The sequence below is a fragment of the Protopterus annectens genome, chromosome 2.part0 (assembly GCF_019279795.1).
Source record: "Protopterus annectens isolate FY-2018-M chromosome 2.part0, PAN1.0, whole genome shotgun sequence".
Lineage (NCBI taxonomy): Eukaryota > Metazoa > Chordata > Ceratodontiformes > Protopteridae > Protopterus > Protopterus annectens.
In genome coordinates this window covers 1690407117-1690431951 of record NC_056728.1, presented here as the reverse complement: position 1 = coordinate 1690431951, position 24835 = coordinate 1690407117, and the positions used below count along the sequence as shown (strand labels likewise).

Genomic DNA, 24835 nt, shown 5'->3' with positions numbered 1-24835 from the left:
AGATACTTGGATATTTGGATTTATAACCTCGATTTTTCAGCCGTGGTCTACCTGTTGTTTTTTTTTCTGTTTTATTACTCATCATTTGATGACATTAGACACCCTTGGGACAGTGTCACTTTCAAACAGACAATACATATCTCTATTCCTGTGGTCAGAAATTAAAATAAATTGCTTAGAGACATGAAGTAATATAACAACAAAACTGCTTATGTCCTGAAACGAGATAACATTTCCAACTGGTTTAAACATAATAGTAACACCAACACCAGTATCAACCATTCCACTGATATTACTCAGGTTTTAACAACTCTTGAAGCCTTTCCCCCACTGAATGAGATTCCCAGGGTTGTTCCTGTTAATAATTTGTCCAATTCAAAGTCAGTCATCAAAGTGATTGCTAGTACTGCAGTGGCACCCAATAGCACAGTCAGACAACTATTAATGATATTTTATTGGGAAGGGAAAACAGAAGACAGAACAACCAGGTTGTGAGGGCAGAGGCCGAGGAAGGAGAAGAGGATGGAGTCAGGGACAAAATCACAGATAACTATTGTTATAGTGATTTTGGCAACAATGATGTCTCTGTGTTTAATCTGATCAGTTGTATTCATTCCAAGACTCACCTTACTGTGCTTCAAAAGGGTTTTCTTTCCTTCCTACGCAGTAGGCTAACCTCACTGAGGTTTTGCTTATATAAGACTGTTTGCCAGAAAATTAAACTTGCAGTATATTCTGCATGATGTTCCATTAACTGAAATAGGTAGTGATAAATTTCTCAATCCTGTTCTGCACAATACATTAAATGTTTTTTGTAAAAATGTGTGACAAGGACATCAGAGAGTTATTAGTGCAGAGAAATCATTTTAAATAGGCCAACCTGTCCCCATCCAAATTTCAAATTCTAAAGGATCTTAGTACCAATTGGAACATCAGAATTATGAAAACAGACAAGGGTATCAGGGTGATAGTCATGGATTATGATGTGTTTTTACAAAAAAGAGAGAACGGTTTATTTAATGACAATTGTTATCAAGTCATTTCTAAAAAGGAAGTTTTCAATAGGTTTAGACATATGTGTATTTTAAATGTATTATATCAAGAAACTATTACCATCCAAGAATATAATTTCATGTCAGTTAATAACCCTAGTATAGACAAACTCTTTGGGATCTCTAAGATCTATAAAGATGAACAAGATCCACCATTTTGACACATTGTTTCCCCTAACAGAAGTAAGACCAAATTAATTTTGGAATTTGTTCATAAGCTCTTAAACCCACTGGTTCAAAAAGCAAAAAAAAAAAAAAATTGAAGGATTTCTGGCGATTTCTTAATGAACTTTTTAATTATCAGCTAACCTTTCATGGCAAGATGTTGGTAACTTTAGACGTTGAGTCTTTGTATACCAGCATACCACATGAGTTGGGCATTGTTTTAGTTAGACAATATTTGTGCAGACACACAGATGTTCATCCTTCAAAAGTAGATATAATTTGCAGTCTTACTAAGTTGGTATTAGAGAACATTTTTTTTTTTACTTTTAACAACACTATTTACCATCAAAAGAGAGGTGAAGCAATATAGGCTAAATTAGCCACTGCTTATGTCAACTTGGCTTGAGCATATGGGAAGCAGATGTATTAGTGCAGTTTGATTGATTTGCCTATAGAAGGCTTTATAAATGTTATATAGACAACATTTTTTATATGGCAGGGTTCCATGGAAGAATTGAGCAAATTTTTGATAGACCTTAAGAATAGTATTTGTTTCCTTAACTTTATTATTTCAAAAGTTGGCTCACAAGTATAATTTTTGGATATTGATCTGACACTCGATCACATGAGTCATGTATTTATATCTAATATACATAGAAAGAAAACTTTTAGAAATAACTATTTTGACTTTAAGAACCAGCATCTGACTTTTATGAAGACAAATACAGTCAAGGGCCAGTACATCAGGCTGTCAAGGATCATCAGTGTTGAGAAGTTATTCACTGCTGAATGCCTGTTTCTTCTGCAAATGTTTATTGATAGGCTTTACCCTGAAGCATTCATTGAAAAGTTTAAAGATGAGGTGGTAGTTTTGAGAGATAGTAAATATAATGAAAATACAAACCAGCATGAACTTAGATTTCTGCTACCTATCAGTTCAGATATGTTTGCCATCAATAGTATTCTTAGTAGTAACTGGTGCATCATACAAGGAAATACTGATTTGTATAATGTAGTGGGGGACAACACACAGCTTTTGTATAAAAAAGACCAAAACCATGAACCACTTTTTTGAAGCAGGTGAACATTTTACAGCACCTAGAATGATAAACATTAGTGGCATGTTCAAATGTGGCAAATGCAATGTTTGTAATGACATTTTATGTTGTAAATAATTTTTTCTTGTTCATCATAATTTTACCATTAAAATTATTTTGAAGTTTATCAACTGCCAAACTAGATTTGTTGTGTATCTAGGGGGTTGGAAATCCTGTATGAGTTTTTATATTGACAAGACTACCAGAAAATTGGTTGATTGTATTAGGGAATATAAGACGGCAATCAAAAACAATCAAAAATAAAGAACTGAAAAATGCATTAGCAAAACATAGCTATATTTGTAAAGATTTTTAAGGATTTAGGTTTCTGATTTTGGAGCAGGTCTGTAGCTTTATTGGTGATATAAATCCTTGCCTTCAGTTTAAAGAGTTGAGATGGCAGTTGTTTTTAAATGCAGGTACATTTCTGGGCTTAAATGATAATTTGAATATTAAATGTGCATTAAAGTGGAGCCTGTAGGAAGTGATGTAATTTGTCATTTATGTTTTGGATTGGTTTACAAATTATATTTAAACTGAAATGTTTTTAGTATTTTATTTCTGAAGAAGTTCTTGGCAATAAAAAAGGACAAAAGCACTAACTTTATTGCAGTTGGTATGTTTTTGTTGACCCTTTATACCAGAATTGTTAGCTGGTTGTAGTTCTTGTAGTCATGTTGGGAGGGTGGCCTAATGGTTAAGGTGTTTTCCTTATAAACACAAGGTGCAGGGTTTGAGCCTCACAAGGGTTAATTGGCTAGGCTTAAAATGGCTTGCTAGGGCAGTTAGCCTAGTACTAATCTATGAACCTATACAGAAATAAATATATAACCCCCCAGCTTCCTATATGTACTAATTCCATGATCTTACCAATTCTTAGAAGGGAGAAATCTCCCGCAAAAACAGAATCATTGTTGTCACACAGACATCGCACTGTCAGTGATTAACAACATAATGAAACTGAAAGGAAATTATTGCTAGGGCATATTTATATACTGCATAGCAATGAAAACATGACTAAAATATCCTTTTCCCTTTACTGCTATTAAGAAGAGTTGCATCACCGACCAGTTCTTCAAACTAGGACAGTTTCTATATTTTTCATAGTCTACCTTCTGTACAAATTACCAGGGTTGTGAGAGTGGCCTAATGGTTAAGGTGTTTGCCTTACAAACACAAGATGCAGGGTTTGAGTTTCACAAGGGATAATTGGCTAGGATTAAAATGGCTTGCAAGGGCAGTTAGCCTAGTACTAATCTATGAACCTAATCTATAATCTATGATATAAGTTGTCAGAGTTTATACAAAGCTGACACTCAGCTTTCATAGATCATGTCTGGTCAGACAGTGATAAAAGAGGTAAGATGAACTGGATGACGTGCTTATTGGGTGATGGCAGAGCATGATGATACTGACATGCTAGCAGTGTCAATGAAGACATGGCAAATTCAACCAAAACTTCCTTTGTAGTCAGGAATAATATTTAGTCAGTTTTTAGGCACTTAGGCTGACTGCCACATCAGAACATTTTAATAGACTTGAATTGTCCACTTTAACATAATTCATTGTATTTAAAAGTGACTTTAATAGCATATTAGAATGCATTGCCAAAAGAACATAATTAAAAAAAAAAACATCTGGCAAGTCAGTAAGCCCAGACCTGGTGGATTACCACATCAGCTCAAAGAGTCCTACCCAAGACTGTGGTCTTTTAAAACTTAAAGACCTTTTATTATTGCCCTTCAATTTACAATTGAGAGGTAGCACAGAGGACTTGACACAACGTAGGGATAAGACCAGATAAGAGAAAATAGTCCTTTCTTTTTTTATCCTCAACTTAGAGTTGACAGGCACTAAATCAAGGAGAGGTACCAGGCCTAGGTGAGCCAGCCAAGACTCTGCTGTCAAGTCAGGTGGCAGCTTACACACTGCCTCACCCCTCTGTAAGCCAGCCTTGTGTTTGCCCTTCCTACTGTGCACAGACCCATACATTTTGCATTATCAAACTCTTTCCATCTCCATTTGTCTGCCTTCTGTGTGTTTTTGTCAGTCCCTTGTCTTCCTATCCAATTGTGTGAAAACCCATCCCTGTTTGTCTGCTTTATGTGTTTGACTTTCTCACCTCTGTCTTTCTGTCACCCTTCACCTTCATCTCCATCTCTGCTTAAGTAAAAGGGAGCTCTACACCCAGAAAAAAGGTTGTTTTGAGTCTTCGTTATCAAGAACTATCCTCAATTTTGTCCTTTTGTGTGTCCATCTGAATGTTGTCTTTACCCTTTCCTCCTTTTCTGTGAAACACCTTTTCAGCTTCATTGTATTTATCCTAATTGTGCCTATGTATGTGCCCCTCCCATAACTTACAACTTTGATGTAAAAGTTTGTGTGGGAGAAGGGTCACTACTTTGTGTTAGGCTGTCACAGGACACACCGCCAAGAGTTCTAGATCCTGTATATATTCCATAAAATGCTGCTGGGCTGTGTTACATATCATGAGATATTTGCTAACAGCCATACATGCATATGGATTTTTATCAGAAGGATCTCACAATATGATGTACCTTTCATCTAAAAGTTGTTGTGTCTTTCGGCTTTTCCTGGTTAGGGGTCACCACAGCGGAACTCTGGTCCACTAATGATTGGCAGTAGATTTTTATGTGCCGAGTTGCCAGCTCTGATGCACAACCTTCAATGAAGGTACGCCCATTCACGCATGTCTCCACACAGAAGATGCTTTAGCTGAGAATCGAACAGGACAATGTCTTACTGTGAGGCGACAACGCATCTGAAAGTAATCCATCAATATGATTTTCAATCAAAAAATATATATTTTGATTGGACATTCAACTGGTCAATTACAATGCAAGTGAAATGAACAGAGGTTTTGTTCTTTTCACTTGTCCTGTCAATGTCTTCTTTATTGGTAGATCACAGTGTAAGTGAAAGGGAACAGAGGTTTTGTTCTTGTGACATACTACTATCTGATGTTGAAAAATCATAGTGTAAGTGAAATGAATAAATCTTCCATTACTCTCTCTTTACACCACAATCTGTTGTTATTGCACTCTGTTACAAGATCTTGGATCCAAATGTAAGTCAAAGAGAAGGGAGAGTTTATTATTTTCTCTTATACTGGAACTGAGTGGCTGTAATAGTGTTTTTTTTTTTTGTTCTATTCACCCTGGCTTGATAAATTTCTGGTCTCTATAACAGCACTCCCCCTCCCCATCCATCATCGGGTGTACCAGCCCCTACTTCTTCATCCCACAGACTAACACTGAATCTAGACTGGGGCAGAGCAGAACCTAAGGGTGTTTGAGTGGTCTTGCTAAAAATTACTTTTGTAAGGGGATGGGATTTTTAGGTTATGACCTACAGTCTTGTCCCTCCCCCCTCCCCATGCTCATTTTGGAAACCATCTGTGGGCCACTTCCCTCTTAATGGACTATGCCTCCATTCAGTTAGCACCAAGATGAGCATCCCTCCCTCCCTCCAAAGATAGGCATGCTCATCCTTCCTTCAGCTCCATCAGTCACCAAGCCGCTAATCAAACTCAGGTTGGGTGGTTGTAGTCAGATCATTATCCCTCTATGTAACCAGAGTGGCCAGTGGTGGTAATAGTATTGTGCAGAGATCAAGTGACAGTCTGATTAGGGAATTTGTCATTTCTTCACTGTTGTGTGATCACAGAATTAGTAAATTTACAGTTGCAGGGATGTAAGAGTGCAGCTTCCCCCATGGCCTCCCTCATGGTGGGTGCACAGTTCCTTAGTGTGTATTGATGTGTGCTCAGTATAATGAATCTAGATGTTAGTTTTGCCTCACTGATTTAATATTGCTACTCCTTCTTTCACTTCTGAACTATGCAGCTGTGCCATTGCATGCGCTGGTGTGATAATGTGCCTGCTGCACTCCACAGCACATCCCTCAACTGTCCAGAATTCTGCATAACTCCCCTGATTTTGCTTCATTTTTTTGCCCTGTCCTTCATAATTTGTTTGATTTTCTAGTAAATCACTTAGGATTTCAGTCTACACATTCATCATGTTCCAATAACCGTATTTCCTTCCTTAAACAAAATTGCCAATGTTTCTTCTATGTTCCGTTCATTACTCTGCAAAATCTGGCCATGCCCGGGGCTAGTGCTAGGGATTTATGCATGTCTTTATTTAGACTGATAGCATAGAAGACACTAAGAACTATCAATTGTATAAAAAACATGATTATACAATAATGGGTTATTACTATTCAAAGATAAGTACCCTGATTGAACATCCCAAAGAGTGTGCCCATTGTAAATTGAACAAATAACAATAGAAAAGCAATCAGTTCTCTGAAGTACCATTGAGCTGCCAAATTTTTCTGTTGGCATATGCCTATAGGATGGAAAAATACAAGAAAAATCAGGTTGTTCTGGGAAACGAAATAATCATAAACATATCTAATATTCCTTGTATTTAGGTGCTGTCCCTCATAAAATCTCAACCAAAAAAAAAAAAAAAAAAAAACCAGAAATTCTCTCTTCTCCACTTCTTGTCATTCACTGCACTTTGCATCCATGGGAACATAAGTCCATCAGCAAACAAAGAAGAACACAGAGGAACACTACAGCTCCATTATACAAAGACATTATTTAAGAAAGGTAAACAATCTCTTAAATAATGTCATTGTATAATAGCAATAATCCACTCCTGGGTGTGGCTATATCAGAATTTACCAATGGTCACCTTTGTTTGATCACTTGAATTTCATCCTCATGGTTTAACTTCACCAGTTGTATGTAAATCCTGATATACTCGCAACCAGTCATGGATTACTGCGTAATTGTTAATATCAGGGCTAACCACTGTTAACCTCTACACATTTTATTTTAATAACATTAATGCTTAATACTCTGGTAAACTGCACCTGTGAATCAGTTTATTTTACAAAGCTAGAAACATGCAGTATGTCTGTTATTTCTCATGAAATTCCTCAGCTTTTATACCTTGTATCTAATGTGGTGATATATATCTTATCTTATATGGTCTGATGTATTTAGTTTTTATATTTAGCCAAAAAGTAGATTGTGGGCTATTGGCATACTTTTTGACATGATGGGTAACTTAAACTGACAACGATAACTAAATAACTCTAAAAAGGTTAAAATCAAACAGATGTATTCTGTTAAAACAAATTAGATGTAATTCATAAAAGTCAGGATGCTCCTGAAATGGTAGCCAATATTGTCTTACTTACTAAAACAAAGCCAGTGACAATGCTGCTGTCCATGTCATCAAACCCTAAGTAAAACTACTAACTTCAAAGCACAGAGGGAGAAAAATCTGACTACCACCCAGCAGACCTTCAACTAGAAGCTGGAGCACTTGAGGAAATGTCTAAATGCATAGAAATGTTGAGGCTGAGCCTGCTTGCCTCTTCCAGGAGGGAGAGAGTGAGGGATGCATGTTACAGGATATCAGTCGCATCTGTGTATCTCTGGGTATCACCACAGATCCAGTTGAATGTTTCTATTTATAAAGGAAGGATGGCTTTTGAGGGTTATTGTGTGTTATGTCTTTAAGAAGCATTTCAAAGTGAGGGCACGTGCATATAAATACAGAGCACGTGCAGGCAATAGTGCCATTTTGAGTGAACAGCCAGAGTGTTACCATGATTAGTTTGCTTACATTTAAATTACTAAGCCTCAATCCTGATGTGTTTGTATGTAATAAAGCTGCTTGAACCAAACCCACAGAAGTTCATGTGTTTTCTCCTTTTCTCCTGACCAGACGAGTGATATGGTGTCAGAGCAGGGTCCAGAAGTTGAGCCATGAGGTGCATGGCTAGAAATGATGGATCATCTCAAAAAGCCCAGAAATTAATTTCAGGTACTAAAACTTGCATAAATTATTTATTTTGCAAAGAAAATGATACAAAGCATTCCCAAAGCACAAAACATTATTAATCAAAAGAAAAGCACAAAACACATTATTAATTAAACAAAATGTTCGAAACTATGACATTTGATAACATTATTCAAAATACTTATAAAACCATTTAGAATTACTTCTGATTTGTATAACGAGCATGATAAAAGCAAAACAAGCATAAGAAAAGTATAATGAGCATGATAAAAGTCTAACAAGCATAATAAAAAGGCAAAACAAGCATGAAAAGGGCAAAACAACTGCATTTTTTGCAAACAACCATGTTTTTCAATATAAGCTACTATTTCGAAAAGCTTCTTGTGCTGTGGGCAGTAAATTTGCAGAGTACAGTCATTTCAAGAAGTTTCTTGTGCTACAGAGAGTTATTACATAAAGTACAGTCATTTCAAAGTGTTTCTTGTGCTACAGAGGCATAGTTCACAAAGTGCAGTTATTCTGAAGAGTATGTTGTGCTGTTGAGTATAATTACAAACTTCTGGCATAATCTTCTGGCATATTCTTCTTCTTCCAGCTTTTTCCCAGTTAGGGGTCGCCACAGTGGATCACCTGTGAACTCATGACTGACAGTGGAGTTGTTGCTGTGTTTAGTTACCAGCCTGGCACCCAGCCTTCCACAGAAGGCACACACACACACACACACACACACACACACACACACACACACACACACACACACACACACACACACACACACACACACAAGCACTCATGCCAATTTAGAGTGTCCAATCCACCTGCAGCATGTCTTTGGGATGGGGGAGGAGACCGGAGCACCCAGAGGAAACCCATGTGAACACAGGGAGGGCATGCAGACTATGCACAGAAGGCACCCCAGCCAAGGATTGAACCAAGAACCTCTTGCTGTGAGGCAGCAACACTAACCGTTGCACCACCGTGGCCGCCCAAACTTCTGGCATATATGTACGTATATTTGTACATAATTCCTAGGGTCTTTATTACTGTGTGTTGGCATGACAGAAGCATTTCACAGACCACCTCTGCTTGTGTTTAATAATAATATTGCAGAGAATTGGAGAGTGTTTGAGTAGGAATATGATATTTTCCTACAAGCAGCTTTTTCCTGACAAAGATGCATGTATGAGGGCATTTATTTTGCTTCATTTAGCTGGGTCAGAAGCTATTGAAAGAGAGCATTCATTTGTGTATGCACCAGCAGTATATGCAGGAGAAGGGGAAAACTGTCATATTATTGTGCGAGCTGAATCAAGGGAGGACCCTGAGTGCTTGAAACATAAATTCTGAGAAATGTGTAACCCCCAAACAAATGTTACTTTGGAGAGGCACTTATTTTACATAAGAGAACAAAAGCTAGGGGAAACATTTGCTGCGTATATTACTGACTTGAGAAACTAAACTAAAATGTGCAGATTTGGGGATTTGAAAGATGAGTTGATAAAAGACAGGCTTGTGTGTGGTGTTAATAATGTTGCAGTGAGAAGGATTTTGCTTTGAGGCAGTGATTTAATGTAAAGCAAAGCCATAGAGATTTGTCAAATAAATGAGTTTACAGAAAGGCACACAAATATGCTTGCAAGTGATAAGAGCATGGTTTCGGCAGCTTCTAGAGTAAACATAGACAGTATGCAGCATGTGGTTAACAGAAACAGGCCCAAGCACATGGCAGCTGCTTTAGCCCCTGTGGATTTTCCAGGGAGATCTTGTACCTTTCCAGCAGGTTCTAAGACAAGCTCAGTAAGATGGATATGCTCAGTGCAGCAAAGGAGTGAGTCAGCAAACCCCAAGCCAAGTCTCATAGTTAACTATCGTAAATGTGGTGCCAATCATGAGTCTAAAAGAGAAAAGTGCTTGGCATTTGGTCAACAATGCCCCAAGTGTAAAAAAATGGAACCACTTTCAAAAGCTTTGTAAATCAAGCAAGCCTCACTCAATTAAGAAAGGTTACTCAAAAAAAGCAAGTTGATCATGTAGAAAGCTGCAACTCTACTTTCTATGTAGATAGTGTATCAGTAGTTGATAAAAAGGTCAATGCAGTAGATTTATTGGCAAAAAAAACATAGTGTTTTGTACTGTCCTGATTAATGGTAACCCACAGAGTTCAAAGTAGATACTGGTTCAAAGTGCAATGTTATGTCAGCAGAAACATTTGCTAGAGTAAGAGCTGGAGAACAACTTAATCTGGCTATATGTGCAAAGCTTGTTGCTTATGGAGGCGAAGAGATTCAAACCAAGGGCTCAGTAATGCTTTCCAGTTATTCTGCTGGGAACAGCTATTACTTGTAGTTTCATGTAGTTAAAAGACCAGTACAGTCATTATTAGTCCTCAGAGACAGTTTAAAAATGAAACTGCTTTCCTTTACCAAAGAAGTCCAACATGTAAGCACATTTTCCAGTTCCAGTTTCACCAATGCTATTTTCTCAGAGTATGCTGATATTTTTGAAGACAAACTAGGCAAACTTCCAGTTGTGTACTCCATGAAGTTAGACCCAGAGGTCAGTCCAGTGGTCAGACCAGCAAGAAGAGTTCTGATAGCAATGCAGGACAGAGTCAAAGTCCAGTTAGATAAAGTGGTGCAGCAAGGTGTGCTTTGTCCATTCACAGAACCTACTGAGTGGGTGTCTTCCATGGTAGATGCTCATAAGAAAAACTCAGATCAAATCAGAATATGTACTGACCCAAGAGACTTGAACAAAACATAAAAGCGACCCCATCATCCTATGTGTACAGTCAAAGAAGTTGCTGCCCTCATTCCAAATGCCACTGTTTTTTTCTGTCTTAGATGCAAATAGTTCATTTTGGCAAGTAATGCTTGATCACAAATCTTCACTACTGACTACATTCAGTACACCATTTAGTAGATACAAATTTCTCAGAATGCCTTTTGGAATAAATTCTGCAAGTGAAGTCTTTCAGTGTAAAATGGAGCAGATTTTTTTCTTGCTATCTGTGTGCTATAATTGTAGATGATTTACTAGTAGGAGGTAATGGTGAAGCACAGCATGACAAAAACCTCAGGAAATTTTTGGAAAGAGCATGTGAAGTGAATCTTAAGCTCAATCCTCTGAAATGCAAATTCAGGCTGAGAGAAGTTACTTATGTTGGCCATTTATTCACCAGTTCAGGCTTACAACTAGATCCTTCCAAGCAAAAAAACATTCTTGAGATGCCAGCTCCAGAAAATATCCAAGCCTCACAAAATTTTGTTGGTATGGTTAACTATTTGGGCAAGTTTATACCAGACTTCAGTGAATTATCAGTGCCCTTAAGAGAGCTGACATGCAAAAATGTTACATTGTCCTGGCTGGAACTACACCAAAGAGCATTTGATGACCTCAAACCAAAAATTGCCAGTCCACCTACATTAAGATACTATGATGTCCACAAACTAGTAATTCCTTCCTGTGATGCTTCAAAGTTCTGTCTTGGTGCAGTTATTCTTCAAGAAGCTAGACCAGTAGCATATGCATCTAGAACTGTTACCCAAACTGAGATGCAGTATGCACAAATCGAGAAGAAACTTTTAGCCATCGTGTCTGCATGTTTGAAGTTCCATGATTATATTTATGTCCGAGCTATCCAGACTGAGACTGATCATCAACCTCTAGTCACTATTTTAAAGAAGCCTATGCACACAGCTCCAGCAAGTCTACAAAGAATGATGCTCAGATTACAAAAGTACAACTTCAAAATAGTCTATAGAAAAGGCAAACTACTTTATCTTGCTGGTACCTTATCTAGATCACCCAGAAATACCACAGAAAAAGCTTGATGTAGAGAATTTTAACTTTGATGTCATGGAAGTGCATCATTTTTCTACCACTAGACTTGATGAGCTAAGAAATCACACCGAGACTGATCCAATTTTGCAAAAGCTCAATCACTTGATCAGTGTTGGATGGCCGTCAAAGTAATCTTGTGTACCACTAGAAGTGCAACCTTATTCCCCTTACAGAGATGAGATGCTGATGGAAGATGGTGTCATTCTCAAAGGTCCTAAAGTTATCATTCTTACTTCTTTATAACAACAGTACATCCAAACTTTGCATCGTGGCTACATAGGTTCGGAAGCTACCAAATGAAGGGTGAGAAGACTAATATCTTGGCCTTCTATGTCAAAAGATATCAAAAGAGCACTTTAATCTCTTTCAGTATGCAACAGTATTAAACTGTATTTGCAAAAAGAACCACTTCAGCTAAACCAGATTCCTAAACTACCTTGGTCAACAGCAGCTACAAACATATTCTTGTGGAATAGTCAAGATTAGTTAGTGCTGGTAGACTTTTATTCACATTGGATCGAGATTGATGTCTACCTAACCTAACATCCAGTACAGTCATTATGATGTTGAAATGTCATTTCTCAGTCCATGGTAGTCCACACAAAGTTATTTCTGACAACGGTGCCCAGTTTGCCAGTCAGCTATTTCAGAAATTTGCAAAAGAGTGAGACTTTATCCATGTTACCAGTAGTCCTGAGTACCCAGATTCAAACGGTCTTGCTGAACATGCAATGCAAAGTGCAAAGCAATTACTAGAAAGGTTAAAGTGTGACATACCAATGTTTACATGAATTTGCTTAATATCAGAAATATATCCCATGATGATTTTCTTCACTCACCTGCTCAGAGATTTCTAACCAGGCAAACTAGAACAACCTTGCCTATCAGTTCCAGTTTGTTGGTGCCCAGTGCTAAAAACACAAGAGCAATGAAAACCCAACTATTCAAAAAGCATTTATCCCAGAAGTCCTACAATGATTAATTGAACAAATTTCTTCGTTCATTGAAGGAAGGAGAGATAGTGAGGATGCAAATGGTGAAAAGTTTTGATCAAATTGTTCAAGTGAGAGGTTTATGTGCCAAGCCAAGATCTTACATAGTAGAAAGAGACTCGAGATCTCAGAGCAATCCAGACAATGTCCCTGTTGAAAGACATGTCTCAGTACCTATCCATGTTCCTGATGATGTCCCAGATGTCCCTGAAGTTGAACATTCACCAATGACAGTCCCTGTTGCTAAACCCAGTATTCATTTTTACATCACACGATCAGGTCGTATTTCCAAACCTAGTGTAAAATACGCAGCAACCTGGACATGATTGTTTTTATTTGTAATTAGTTCTGTATAATTGCATGTCAAAGAATTATTTCTTTACAATTGCATTCCAAAGATCACTGTCAGTATGACTGTGCATGACTTATTTCTCAAAGAGAGAGAATGTAGATCAGAGTGTGTGCTGTGTCTTTAAGAAGCATTTCAAAGTGAAGGCCTGTGCATATAAATACATAGCACGTGCAGGCAACAGTGCCATTTTTGAGTGAACAGCCAGCATTTTAATATGCATGAGTGCAGTAGTCAGTCTGTTTATTAATTTGTTTAAGTTATTAAGCCTCAGTCCTGATGTGTCTGTATGTAATAAAGCTGCTTGAACCAAACCCACAAAAGTTGTTTTTTGTTTTGTACTGACCAGACGAACGACAGTTATGTCACTGTATTAAGTGAATTAGACACATGTTCTGCCCATTTCACGCCTACCCATTGGGTACCTGCACAGACATTAATATGGATGTGAGACTTATATCAAAAATCCTCTGATGGTGATTGGGTCTCACTATACAGAGAACAAATAAGTGCAATTGATGCAGTTATCCAAATGGGTGGAATGCAATGAGAGTAAAAGAAAATTTAACAAAAAAATTATAAATAAAAAGAAAAACATATATTTGCTAGATTAAAACTGTCAGGTTATTATGCTAACTAAATTAAATGTCTTCCAAGCGTGTCTGTCACATACCTTTACAATTCGCTTTGTTAAAAAGTGGGAAGTGCATTACTGTTGGTTTCTTCTCTTCCTTGTTACCCTTGAAGATGTAGCAGTCATTTGGATAACTGACATCCGCATTTTCAGCTTCATTAATATCAGGAAACATGATGTGATTTTTGTCACAGTACTCCTTGGCAAATCTAATTGTCTAAGTAATGAAACAGAAATATTCATACAGAGCAAATGGAATGAACATTAGTATCAAAATAAGAGTGCAAAACAAAGTGCAAAATGCAATGGCAAGAGACATTGAAATTTATGTAGCATCTGCCTTATATTACTGGTTTTAAAAGCAGAAGGCTTAACTGTATTAACAAGTTTGTATTGTCAGGGTCAAAATATTTAAGATGATCACAAAGTATACCATTAAGAGCATAATGTACTAATTAATACACAGAGCTAACAACTTCCAAAATGTTATTTCTAATGCGATATATTATACAACTAACAAGCACGATTACGAAGTAATTTAAAATAATATTTTTAGTATGTAGCAACTAAAAATAAATATTTGACACAGCAAATATATATTGGTACAGCATAGGATGGCGTAGTGGTGCAGTGGTTGCATTGCCTCCTCACAATAGGAGGTTCTCTGGTTCGATTCACAGCTGGAATGCCTTCTGTGCAGAGTCTGCATGTCCTCTCTGCATCCGTGTGGGTTTCCTCCAGGTGCTCTGGTTTCCTCCCACATTACAAAGACGTTTCTGGGACATTTCTCCCTTGGGCCTCCACTGAAAATTGGCTTAGTTCCAAGTCAGACTTTCCCGGTAAACAAAGGTTAAATAATATCTTATATGGAGAAGAGTAAAATATAAAAAAACATTTTGTTTCTCTTTAATCAGACATGTTGGATATATTTAATGGGGTAAAATTATAGCTACAGTAGCTGTGGAGAACAATACTAAAACCTTAAAGGGAAAACTCCACCTTCTCATACAGTTTAACTCAATCCTTAGGTTGCTTTTTTCCCTCCAATATGGCTTCAGTTTTATGTAGGTACTAGAAACCTAATTATACTTTATAAAACTTTCATTTCTTTGCCTTGGAATCAAAGGAAGCACCTACTTTTTTAAGCTTAACGTCTCACATACTTTGCCAATGAATTTGTCTCTGACTGCATTACATACCACAGACACAGAGAAATCTGTAGTTTACACAGTAAGGTACTGCTGTCAGTCCTAGATATGGGTATTAATCCTACTGCTTTAAAAAAAAGAGACAGAAAGCTGTGAGACTATTTTCCATTGTCTTTATTGCAGACAGGAAAAGAACTTAGACTGATTCACAACTGCTTCCGATGTAGCCATGCTTTTCGTAGCAAAACAAAGAAGTTAGATCAGTCATGGATTTAAATGCAGTTGTCACTTCTGACACATTTACATTAACAGCATCAGAGTACTGATATACTAAGCTATAAATGCTGGTTATTTATACTTCTTTATATATTAAGATGACTTAAATATAGTATCAAAAATTTCTATGCCATTTAGAGAAAAGTCTGAAAGTATTTTTAGTTGTAAACTATCAATATATTTACCACACCCCCCTCTAATCACATCCAAGAAAAAAAAACATCCAATCTCCTTATCATGTACATAAACATTAGAAATCCAAGACCTACATGCCACCATAAAAATATACTCCCTAGACATCCTCATCCTAACAGAAACCTGTCTCAAACCCCACATCAAAAATGAGGAAATACTCTCCCCAGCTATAGCATCCTTCACGCAGGTAGACTATCAAAGAAAGGTGGCAGCATAGTACTCATATTTAAACACCACCTCACCATTCAAAATACCAATTCGTTCCCCCAAATTGGAAAAGAAGAAATCTTATATGCCAACCTCAAAATAAACCCAAATAAAACCATAAACATCATCAGCTGCTACTTCCCCCCAGGCCAGAATATTCCTATTCTGTAAAATCTCCTAAACTGGGCCAATCTTTCTTTTCCCCAAGAAACCATTATCCTCGGAAACTTTAACACAAACTGGCTATCCTGTAAAAATGACCTCCCAACTTTACACATAAATCTACATAGCTTCTCCAAACTAACTCAGTCCCTCACCCACATAAATAAAAACCCCAACAACCATACCATCCTCGATTAGATACCAGTCAACAAAGATCCCCACTCTTATACAACAGGCTGTCTACCCGACAGCCTCAGTGACCATACCCCCATTTTCCTTCTAAAACACCATGTAAAAAATACCTATCTGATTATCCATAAACAAATCTATAATACAACTAATTTTAATCCCCACTACTTTAACTCTTCCTTCCAAAACTGTAACTGGACACTACTAAAATACCTCAATCTAGATGAAGCTGTCAACTTCTCTAATGCCACCTTTCTCAAAATCCTAAACTCTCATGCCCCCCCCAAGAAATGCCAGAGTCAAAACTAAAATCTCCCTCTGCCTTCAAAAAACCACCCAAGACCTAATAAAAATCAGGGACAAAACATGGAAACACTGGTGCCAAACAAAAAAACTTCTGCTAGGCAATCCTTCCTTGAATTACACAACAAGGTCAAAAAGCAAATAAAACCAAATAAAGCCCTTTTTTATCAGTCTACCCTAAACTCCTCCCAACACAATCCTAAGCAATTCTTGTCCACAATAAACTCTATACTCCACTCAGGAAAACTAAACACCCCCTCACCTTCCATCCCCTCCTCCTCCAGTAGTATAGCTGACTTTTTCAACAAACATTTCTGTCAATTCCTTTAGAACTAAAAAGAACCCCTCTACAAAATCCTGCTATTTACCTACTTTCTTTTGTAGAATGTAGCTAACAGCTATTTATAGCATACAACAAACTCTGACAGACACATAAATAAGGCTCACTCAAGGAAATAAAGCTCACTCAAGGAAAAATAGTAGCAACACTTTTACAGAAAGTGTGTTAGATGACATTGCAACACACTCCTGCCATTCTATCTTAATGGCATGAGAAAACACCACCACTTCCTTCTGTTTAGCATGTCTCATATAAAGAGGACTTGAAATGCTTCTGGGAGCAAGAAACAAAAGCAAAAAAATGAGATCACTTTATCCTGGCAGACCACATTGACTGCCATTTTGTGCGTAACACTCTATAATTGTACAATAAGCATTTGGAGTAGTTTTGAAGCATATAAATAGTTCAGAAAACAAAGAATCAATGAAGAATAAATTTTGTTTGAGTTCAAATGTGGTGTTTTCCTTTAAAGTAGTTCTGGCAACACATCCCCCAAATTAAGTGCACATATTGCTATAAGAGTTTTTGGTATAGTTATTTGAAAAATATAATGTAGTGAGCCAGATTCAAAAGCAGTATACTGAGCACAGAGGAGCATAATGACATAATGACAGTATGTAGCCCTGCAGATCACAGGTACCAGCTTGAATGTTCCCAATGGACTCTGCCCCCATATGTATTTGGTAAGCTTGGGCAAAACTCAACACTAATTAAACTTAAATGAAAATCAATAGTGCAAACATAAATCAGTACTGTTTATTAACAACATATAAACCACCTACAGGGCCTATTACCATTCCAGGGGATTGTGTAAGTCCAATTATTACTGATACGTTTGTTAACAAGGCTCTATCTAAAGCTAAAAACACTGAGTGGTGTGCCTCAGGGCTCTGTCCTGGGGCCCCTCCTGTTTGGCATATACTTCTCAGAAGTACAGGCAAGCACGAAAGGGCTGTGGCTGACTAAGTTTGAGGACGACTGCAAACTGGGTGCTATAATAGAGTCTCCGGCCAACATGGAGATCCTCCAAAAGGGCCTAAATGAGACTGATGCATGGTGTCAAAGCCATGGTCTCAAGCTAAATGCAAAAAAATGCGTAGTAATCCCCTTTGGAAAAAACAGAGTACCCACAAACTACAACATAGGAGGTAATCCCCTGAAATCTGAAGAAGAAATAAGGGGTCTAGGGACTCAACTAGATAGTCAGCTTTCCTTTGATAACCATGTTGCCAAAGTGGTTAGAAAATCCTTCTATGTGACCCATCTGATCATGAAAGGGTTCGCATCAAGATCTAAGGATGTAATGGTGCCCCTCTACTCTTCCCTCATCAGACCCATTATTGAGTACAATGCACCAATTGGAATGTACCTGGCTAGACATCTCCAGCAGCTGGAGAGACCACAGAGGTACCTAACCAAGAGGATTACTGGCCTCAAACAGTTACCCTATGCAGCACGATTGAAAAGGCTAAGACTGTTCTCTGTTGCATACTGCTTTCTCAGAGGCGATCTCTGTCTAACGTACAGAGCCATGTCCAACCCAGAATTGTTGAACATGTTCCATCTTAGCAAAACCAAATCTACTCGAGCTACACGCTCTAGGGATATAAACCTCAACACAACAATGAATAGAACATGCTGAAGGGATAGATTGCCTTCGCAGAGGCTTCCCTTACTATGGAACAGGGTCCTGATCTACATAAGACAGAGCCCCTCACTATCACTCTTCAAGAGGAACCTTGATGAGTGGATGGGTAACAGAAAGTTCACACCGGGGATCACACCAACAGCACTACTAGATAGGGGCCAATGGTACTAGCTGCTAGTACAAGGGTCTAGGGAACTACTAAAGGGGCGGTGAATACCGCACAACGTGGCTGGACTAATATATGCCTTCGGGCAGATAGCCCAGTACCAACCTATGAACCTATGTGCATAAAGAATGTTATGATCTGCACACCAAAAATGGTACCATGTGGTTATAAAAAAGCAGATTTTTTAGAAATTAAGTGCTTTTGTCTTACTCTCATTCAGACTTCTTCAGAACAAAGTAAAAATGCAAACCAAGCCATTTATATAGCACACATAATTAAGTAAAATTAAACAATTGATCACAATAAAATAAAGAGATTAAAACATTTAAAGAGACATGACAAATAAATATGACAAAGATTAATATAATATGATGCATATATATAAAAGCCTTGCAACCAATACATATAAAACATATGACAAATCTAAAACCTTATAAAGTCTACAAATATTGTTAAAAACAAACAAATCTCAGTTTTAAAGTCTGACAGCCCTCATTTTTATCACCAGACCTATGGAAAAACACTCATTCAAGCCTGCTTTCAGACTGGCACCCAATAAAAGTTGCCAGTACAGTTCATGATACTCAATGCATGTTTCCCAGGCTCCCCACCAAAGAGTCCAACACCATATCCTGTAATACAAAAACCCAAAAATGTACTAGTTTCACAGTTTTTTTTATTTTTTAGCTAAAGCATTTGCATTGAGGTCCTCATTTATATCATATACATGTTCAAAAATATGTTTCTTAATGAACCTCTCAGTTTTTCCAACATAAAAAGCAGTACATGCTTCACAAACAGCAAGGCAAATAACCTCCTTACTATTATAATTAAATTTTTTTCAGAGGTTAAATGTTTGTTGCACATTGTTCAAAAATGTTCAGATTTACTCAACAGAGAAGGGCACTGGCTACAGGAACCATGTTTAAATGTACCCAATTTTACCTTAAAATATGTAATGTGATGTTGTTAATCTTCTTTCCATTCATCACTGATGAGTTCGGTTCCAAGCCCCTTGGAGCCATGTCAGCCTAATACCAAGCTCACATACGTCAATAACTCTCGAGCTAAGCTGCTACCCACAATGCCCTTCTCCCTGTTACCTCAGATCTCGTTTGCTGCATAATCATATAGCAGCGTTTCACCGAGCTCTCAAGCTAAATGGTATTTTTCTTGTTTTTTTTCTAGATATTTGGATATATATCTCTTATTTAGTCACTCCCTAAATCTATTTCCCTTCTACTTCACTCGTTTACGGTTATTGTAACTTTCCTAACCAGCTCTACCCATTGGGTAATTCTTTTTACTATCGTTGGTATGCCCTCTCTTTACCTTTGTGGTATCTCTTGATACCATCATTGGTATCTTCTTTCCTTTTCTTTCCTTTCTATGTGTTTTCCTTGTTTGATATTCTAGTTAACTTGTGTTTAGGCTGTTTGTGGAAATGTCTGATAAAAAAGGGACTTCGGGTTTAAACATTGCACCTCTTGCAATGGTAAACTCCCAAACAGCGACTCTCACAATGACTGTGTTTATTGTCTGGGAGTTTTTCATTTCTCTTTTAAACGCCATTGTCAAATTTGCCAAAGTTTCAGTCAGCGGATGCTGAATGAAAGAAAGAATAAATTGATTTTGAAAGGACTTCTTGCTTCTCCTTTCTCAGAGGCCCTTTCTGTGTCAGAGGTCTCAACTCCTCCAATAAAGGACAAGAAATGTCCCCATTCTGATCCCTCTTCACTGGCTGGTGATAGGAGTAAGTCACATAAATATAACACCCACAAAACTTCCTCGGAGCATAGACTTGCTACATTTGGCTCTGACTACTACTGTTCTGAGCTCTGCTCTGATTACTCTTATGACTCAAGCCATGGACATTACTGGATTCTCAATGTTGGTGCCACCTTCGACCCCCGAGCTACGGTACCCACCTTGCCTTCCACTTCAGCTACGGCACCAACCTTGTCTTCAACTACAGCTATGAAACCAACTTTGCCTTTGACTACATCGAAAATGGTTCCAACCCATGCAATTTCTTTGGAACCGATGATATCAGCTCCAAGCACCTCCTTGGCACTGAGCCTTTTTAATGCTCCAGTGATTACTCTACTACCTGTCTCCAAATTAGAGACTATGGTGTCACTATCTCAGACTCTATGGACCCAATACTCCCCCTCCTTGGATCCGTTCCTGGGTCAAATGTACACCCCTTTTTTGGATCGATCCCGACTCCCCTTCAGGAGTGTCCATGAGAAGTCTGTCCAAACTTGATGTGGTGTGCCTGTTGGATCAGCTGTTGATGGCCAGAGGGATACCAAATGTTCCTAAGACTTATCCCCTTCTGGGACTTGGGTCTATCTCTCCCAGGACTCTGACGTATACTCCTTCTTTGGACCCGTCGGTTCCGAAGTCCATTGCTCTGACATCCTTTGTGGAACCCCATTCCTTGGCACCAATAGTGACTGTCACTGAGGCTTTGAAGCCATCCCTTTGGTTTTTGTTTCTGATGGAACCGTTCCTTCCTCAGACTCATGGTTGAGGGGCAGAGTCTTTGATCCAGGGCACGGTTTTGAGAGTTTTATCTGTTCCAACCTTCGATCTAGGGATAACGCCTGCCCCAATCCCTGGGAGTGGGTCCGATGGAGTGGAGTGTGACCCCGATTCTGATTTTGTCCTCAGTTCTGGGCTCCCACTCTTCTTCAGGTGGGCCTGCTTTCCTAGAGATGCAGTGGGTGCTTGCTTCGGGAAGCACTCCTCAGACACTGGAACTTCACCCTGCTCCCTCTGAGCTGCAGCTACCCTGAGCCACCACCCCAGGACACCAGGAGGAGAAGCATCAGGAAACCCCAGTTTGGGGTACCCATCCTTCTGAGTCTTCTTCAGATATTCCCACTGAAGAACCTCCTCAGAAGAAGGCATGCAAAAGGAAGCACACAGACTATCCTGAAGAGTCTTTAACAGAAGACATGGGTTACAATGATGGGGAGGGGTCCCCACGGTCACTCCTGGATGATGTCTCCTTCAGTGACTTCCTAGAAATATTAAAACAGATGGGGGGGGCTGAAAGCCTTCCAACCCTTCCTCGGAGTCCATGTTCCTGCAGGCTTTTTGCTCCCAGCCTTCTACCTCTTGGGTGACCCCACCCGCTGACGAGTTAATCCAGCTCATCATGCAGCATGCTTGGCAGAACCATGACTCTATTGAGGCCATTCCCCAGAGACCGGATAAGATTCTTTCCCCCCAGAAGAGCATCCACACTGGTCCAGAGGTTTGCCAGTTGATGCTATTGTGGTGGTGGCGGCCAGTAAAAACGATCTAGTGGAAGAAAGTCCTGCTGTTCACCCACCCAACAGGGAGTCCCGGGCTGTGGACAGGTTGCAGAAGTGAGTCTTTGCTTCAGCAACCTTTTTTTGTCTGATCCCTAAACTACTTGGCAGACTTCATGAGGCTCCAAAAAGATCTGATTACTGAACTTTCTGGACCCATCGTGGGTCATGTTTCTGACAAGGCACAGGGCAAGGTTGCCTCTCAACTTGCCACCCTTGAATCTATTTCCAATTTGTCCATGAGGCTGCTCTCCCATGCAACTGAAGGGGTGGCTAAAGCTGTGGTTGCAGGCATAATTATGAGGCGTCATGCCTGGATGCGCATCTGTGACCTCGTGGACTCCTTCAAGTCCTCCTTTTTGTACACCCCTGTTGAACCATCTTCCTTATTTCGTTCTAAAGTGAAGAACACACTGGTCAGGTGTTAGCAAGATGGAAAGACTCTATATGCCATTGGCCTATGTTTTTCCAAGCCTCAACATTCATTTTCCAGGAACCAGAGGAGTGGGAAAATCTGACACAAGAAATCTCAGGGTCCTTTCCATAACGCACGTGGCGAAGATTCCCCCAGAGGCAGAGGGGGTTCCAATGGTAGAAGACACCCCTTTAGGGACAGAGGGGGTCCCCAATACCAAGATTCCAGGGATTCTTTCTCTGGGTAGTCTTATCAATGCTCCTGAAGCGTTGCCCAATTGTTTTCCTCTGGAAGCAGTTGGGGATCATTTTTCTCTGCACCAAATTGCTTGGCGGTCTATTACAAATGATCAATGTGTGCAGAGAATAATCTCCAGAAGCTACTAAATCCCTCTACCCTCCCATCCATAACCTACAAAAAAACCTTCCCGATGTTCCACCCAATCAAACAGAAGAAGTGGCTTCAGAGATAAGAAAGCTGTTTCAAAAAAGAATCATCCAACTAGTCCCTCCAGACCAATGTGGATCCAGTTTTACTCAAGATTCTTTTAGTGCCAAAAAAGACCGGAGACTGGAGACTCATTCTGAGTCTCAGTCATTTAAATAAATCAGTTGTACAAACCAAGTTCTACATGGTTACTATTCAATCCATTCTCCCATTTTTAAGGGAGGATGTTTGGATGTGTTCGATAGACTTCCGGGATGCATATTACCACATAAAAATGGACAAACGCTCCAGGAGTCTCCTTCACTTCCGGCTAGGAGCCAATCATTACCAGTATCAAGCCCTGCCATTCGGACTCTCGATGGCCCCCAGAGTATTTACAAAATGTCTAGCAGTGGTGACAGCTCATCTGAGACTTCAAGGATTCCAGGTGTTTCCATATTTAGATGACTAGCTCCTCTCTGCCCCCACCAAGCATCTTCTGACTATGGCCCTCCAATACACCCTTTCACTAGTGGAGTCCCTAGGCATCACTGTACATTAGGAAAAATCTAACTTAGAATCTACCCAACAGCTGGAATTTATAGGGGCAGTTTTCGATACTTGATCCTGCCTGGTATCTCTGCCAGCTCACAGGCTTCAGAGGTTAAGATTACAAGTGCGTGTGATACTCTGTCAAAAAAAGGTGTCAGCAAGGGAAGTTCTCCAGGCTCTGCGGTCCATGGCTGCAGTCATTCTGATAGCTCTTCTGGCAAGGTTGCTCATGAGACTGTTACAATGGATCCTATTGTCCAAGTGGTTTGCAAATCTTCACCCCCTAAACTAACAGGTACTCATAACCAACTCTTACAAGCAAGATCTCCTCTGGTGGATGAGGCCAGACACAGAACTTTGGTGTCACCCCTTTCAGACCTCTCAACCCAATGGCACTGTGACCACAGACATTTCCCTGATAGGGTGGGGGGCCATATTTAGGTAAAGACAGTCCAAGGCACGTGGTCGAGCTTAAATGCCAACCTGCATATCAATGTTCTGGAGTTAAGAGCTGTGCTGTTGGCATTGCAGGCATTACATTCACTCCTCCCCCCTGGAATGATTGCAATTCAGTCAGACAATATGTCAGTAGTCTGGTACATCAACAAGCAAGGAGGAACCAAATCCTATCCCTTATATCAAGAGGCCATGAGAATTTTGCACTGGGCGATAGCTTCCGACCACTTTCTTATAGCAATGCACATCCCAGAGAGTTCCAATGTGATTGCGGACAGGTTGAGCAGATGCATTCTCCTTCCACATGAGTGGTTTCTCAATCCCAAAGTGACGGCAGAAATTTCAGCCAATGGGGCCAGCCCTGCTGCAACCTCTTTGCCTCCCCTTCGAAATCCCCTTCAAACAACAACTGCAGCAGCTACTTTGCCCTCTTTCCCCCAGAGGAGGAGTTCCCAAGAGACACTGACTCATGATTGGCTCACGGGTCTCCTCTACGCTTATCCCCCAATTCCTTTGATACCTCTATACTTAAAGAAAGCCACTCAGTTGAGATACAAGGTGATCTTCATTGCCCCAGTCTGGCCTCGTCAAGTGTGGTTCTCCTTCCTCCGGCCTCATCTGTTACAGCCTTCGTGGATCCTGGACACTCATCCAGACTTAATTTCTCACCCCCCGAGGGTTGACTCACCTGAATCTGTCCACTCTCAAGCAGAGGGCTTGGTTTCTCCACTTCTGTTAGTCACCAGGCAGGAAGCCCTTTCCTTACCTGTTTGCGATATCATTCTGGCCTCCCATAAACCATCCACCAGAATACTTTACAGAGATAAATGGAAAAGGTTTTCTCTTTATTCTAAAGAACAGATGCTAGATCCCTTCTCAGCCCCGGTCTTTCTCATCCTTCAATACCTTTCTGAGTTCTTTGAAAATGGAGCATCAACCTCTACCATATGAGTCCATTTAGCAGCAATTTCCAATTTTCATAACGGAGTACAGGGCATTCCAATTATGTCCATTCGCCTGTGAAAAACCTTTCTCAAAGGAGTGTTATACAGCA

At 39.4% G+C, this 24835-nt stretch overlaps 1 protein-coding gene across 1 annotated transcript in view; it reads right to left on the bottom strand.

The window, feature by feature from the left end:
* Positions 1 to 24835, bottom strand: part of LOC122793769 (cytosolic phospholipase A2 gamma-like) — a 302126-nt gene that overhangs the window by 114523 nt on the left and 162768 nt on the right. Inside the window, exon 2 of the mRNA XM_044061962.1 lies at positions 14015 to 14192. Within this exon, the coding sequence (XP_043917897.1) occupies positions 14015 to 14192 (178 nt within the window). The remainder of the gene's footprint in view (positions 1 to 14014; positions 14193 to 24835) is intronic.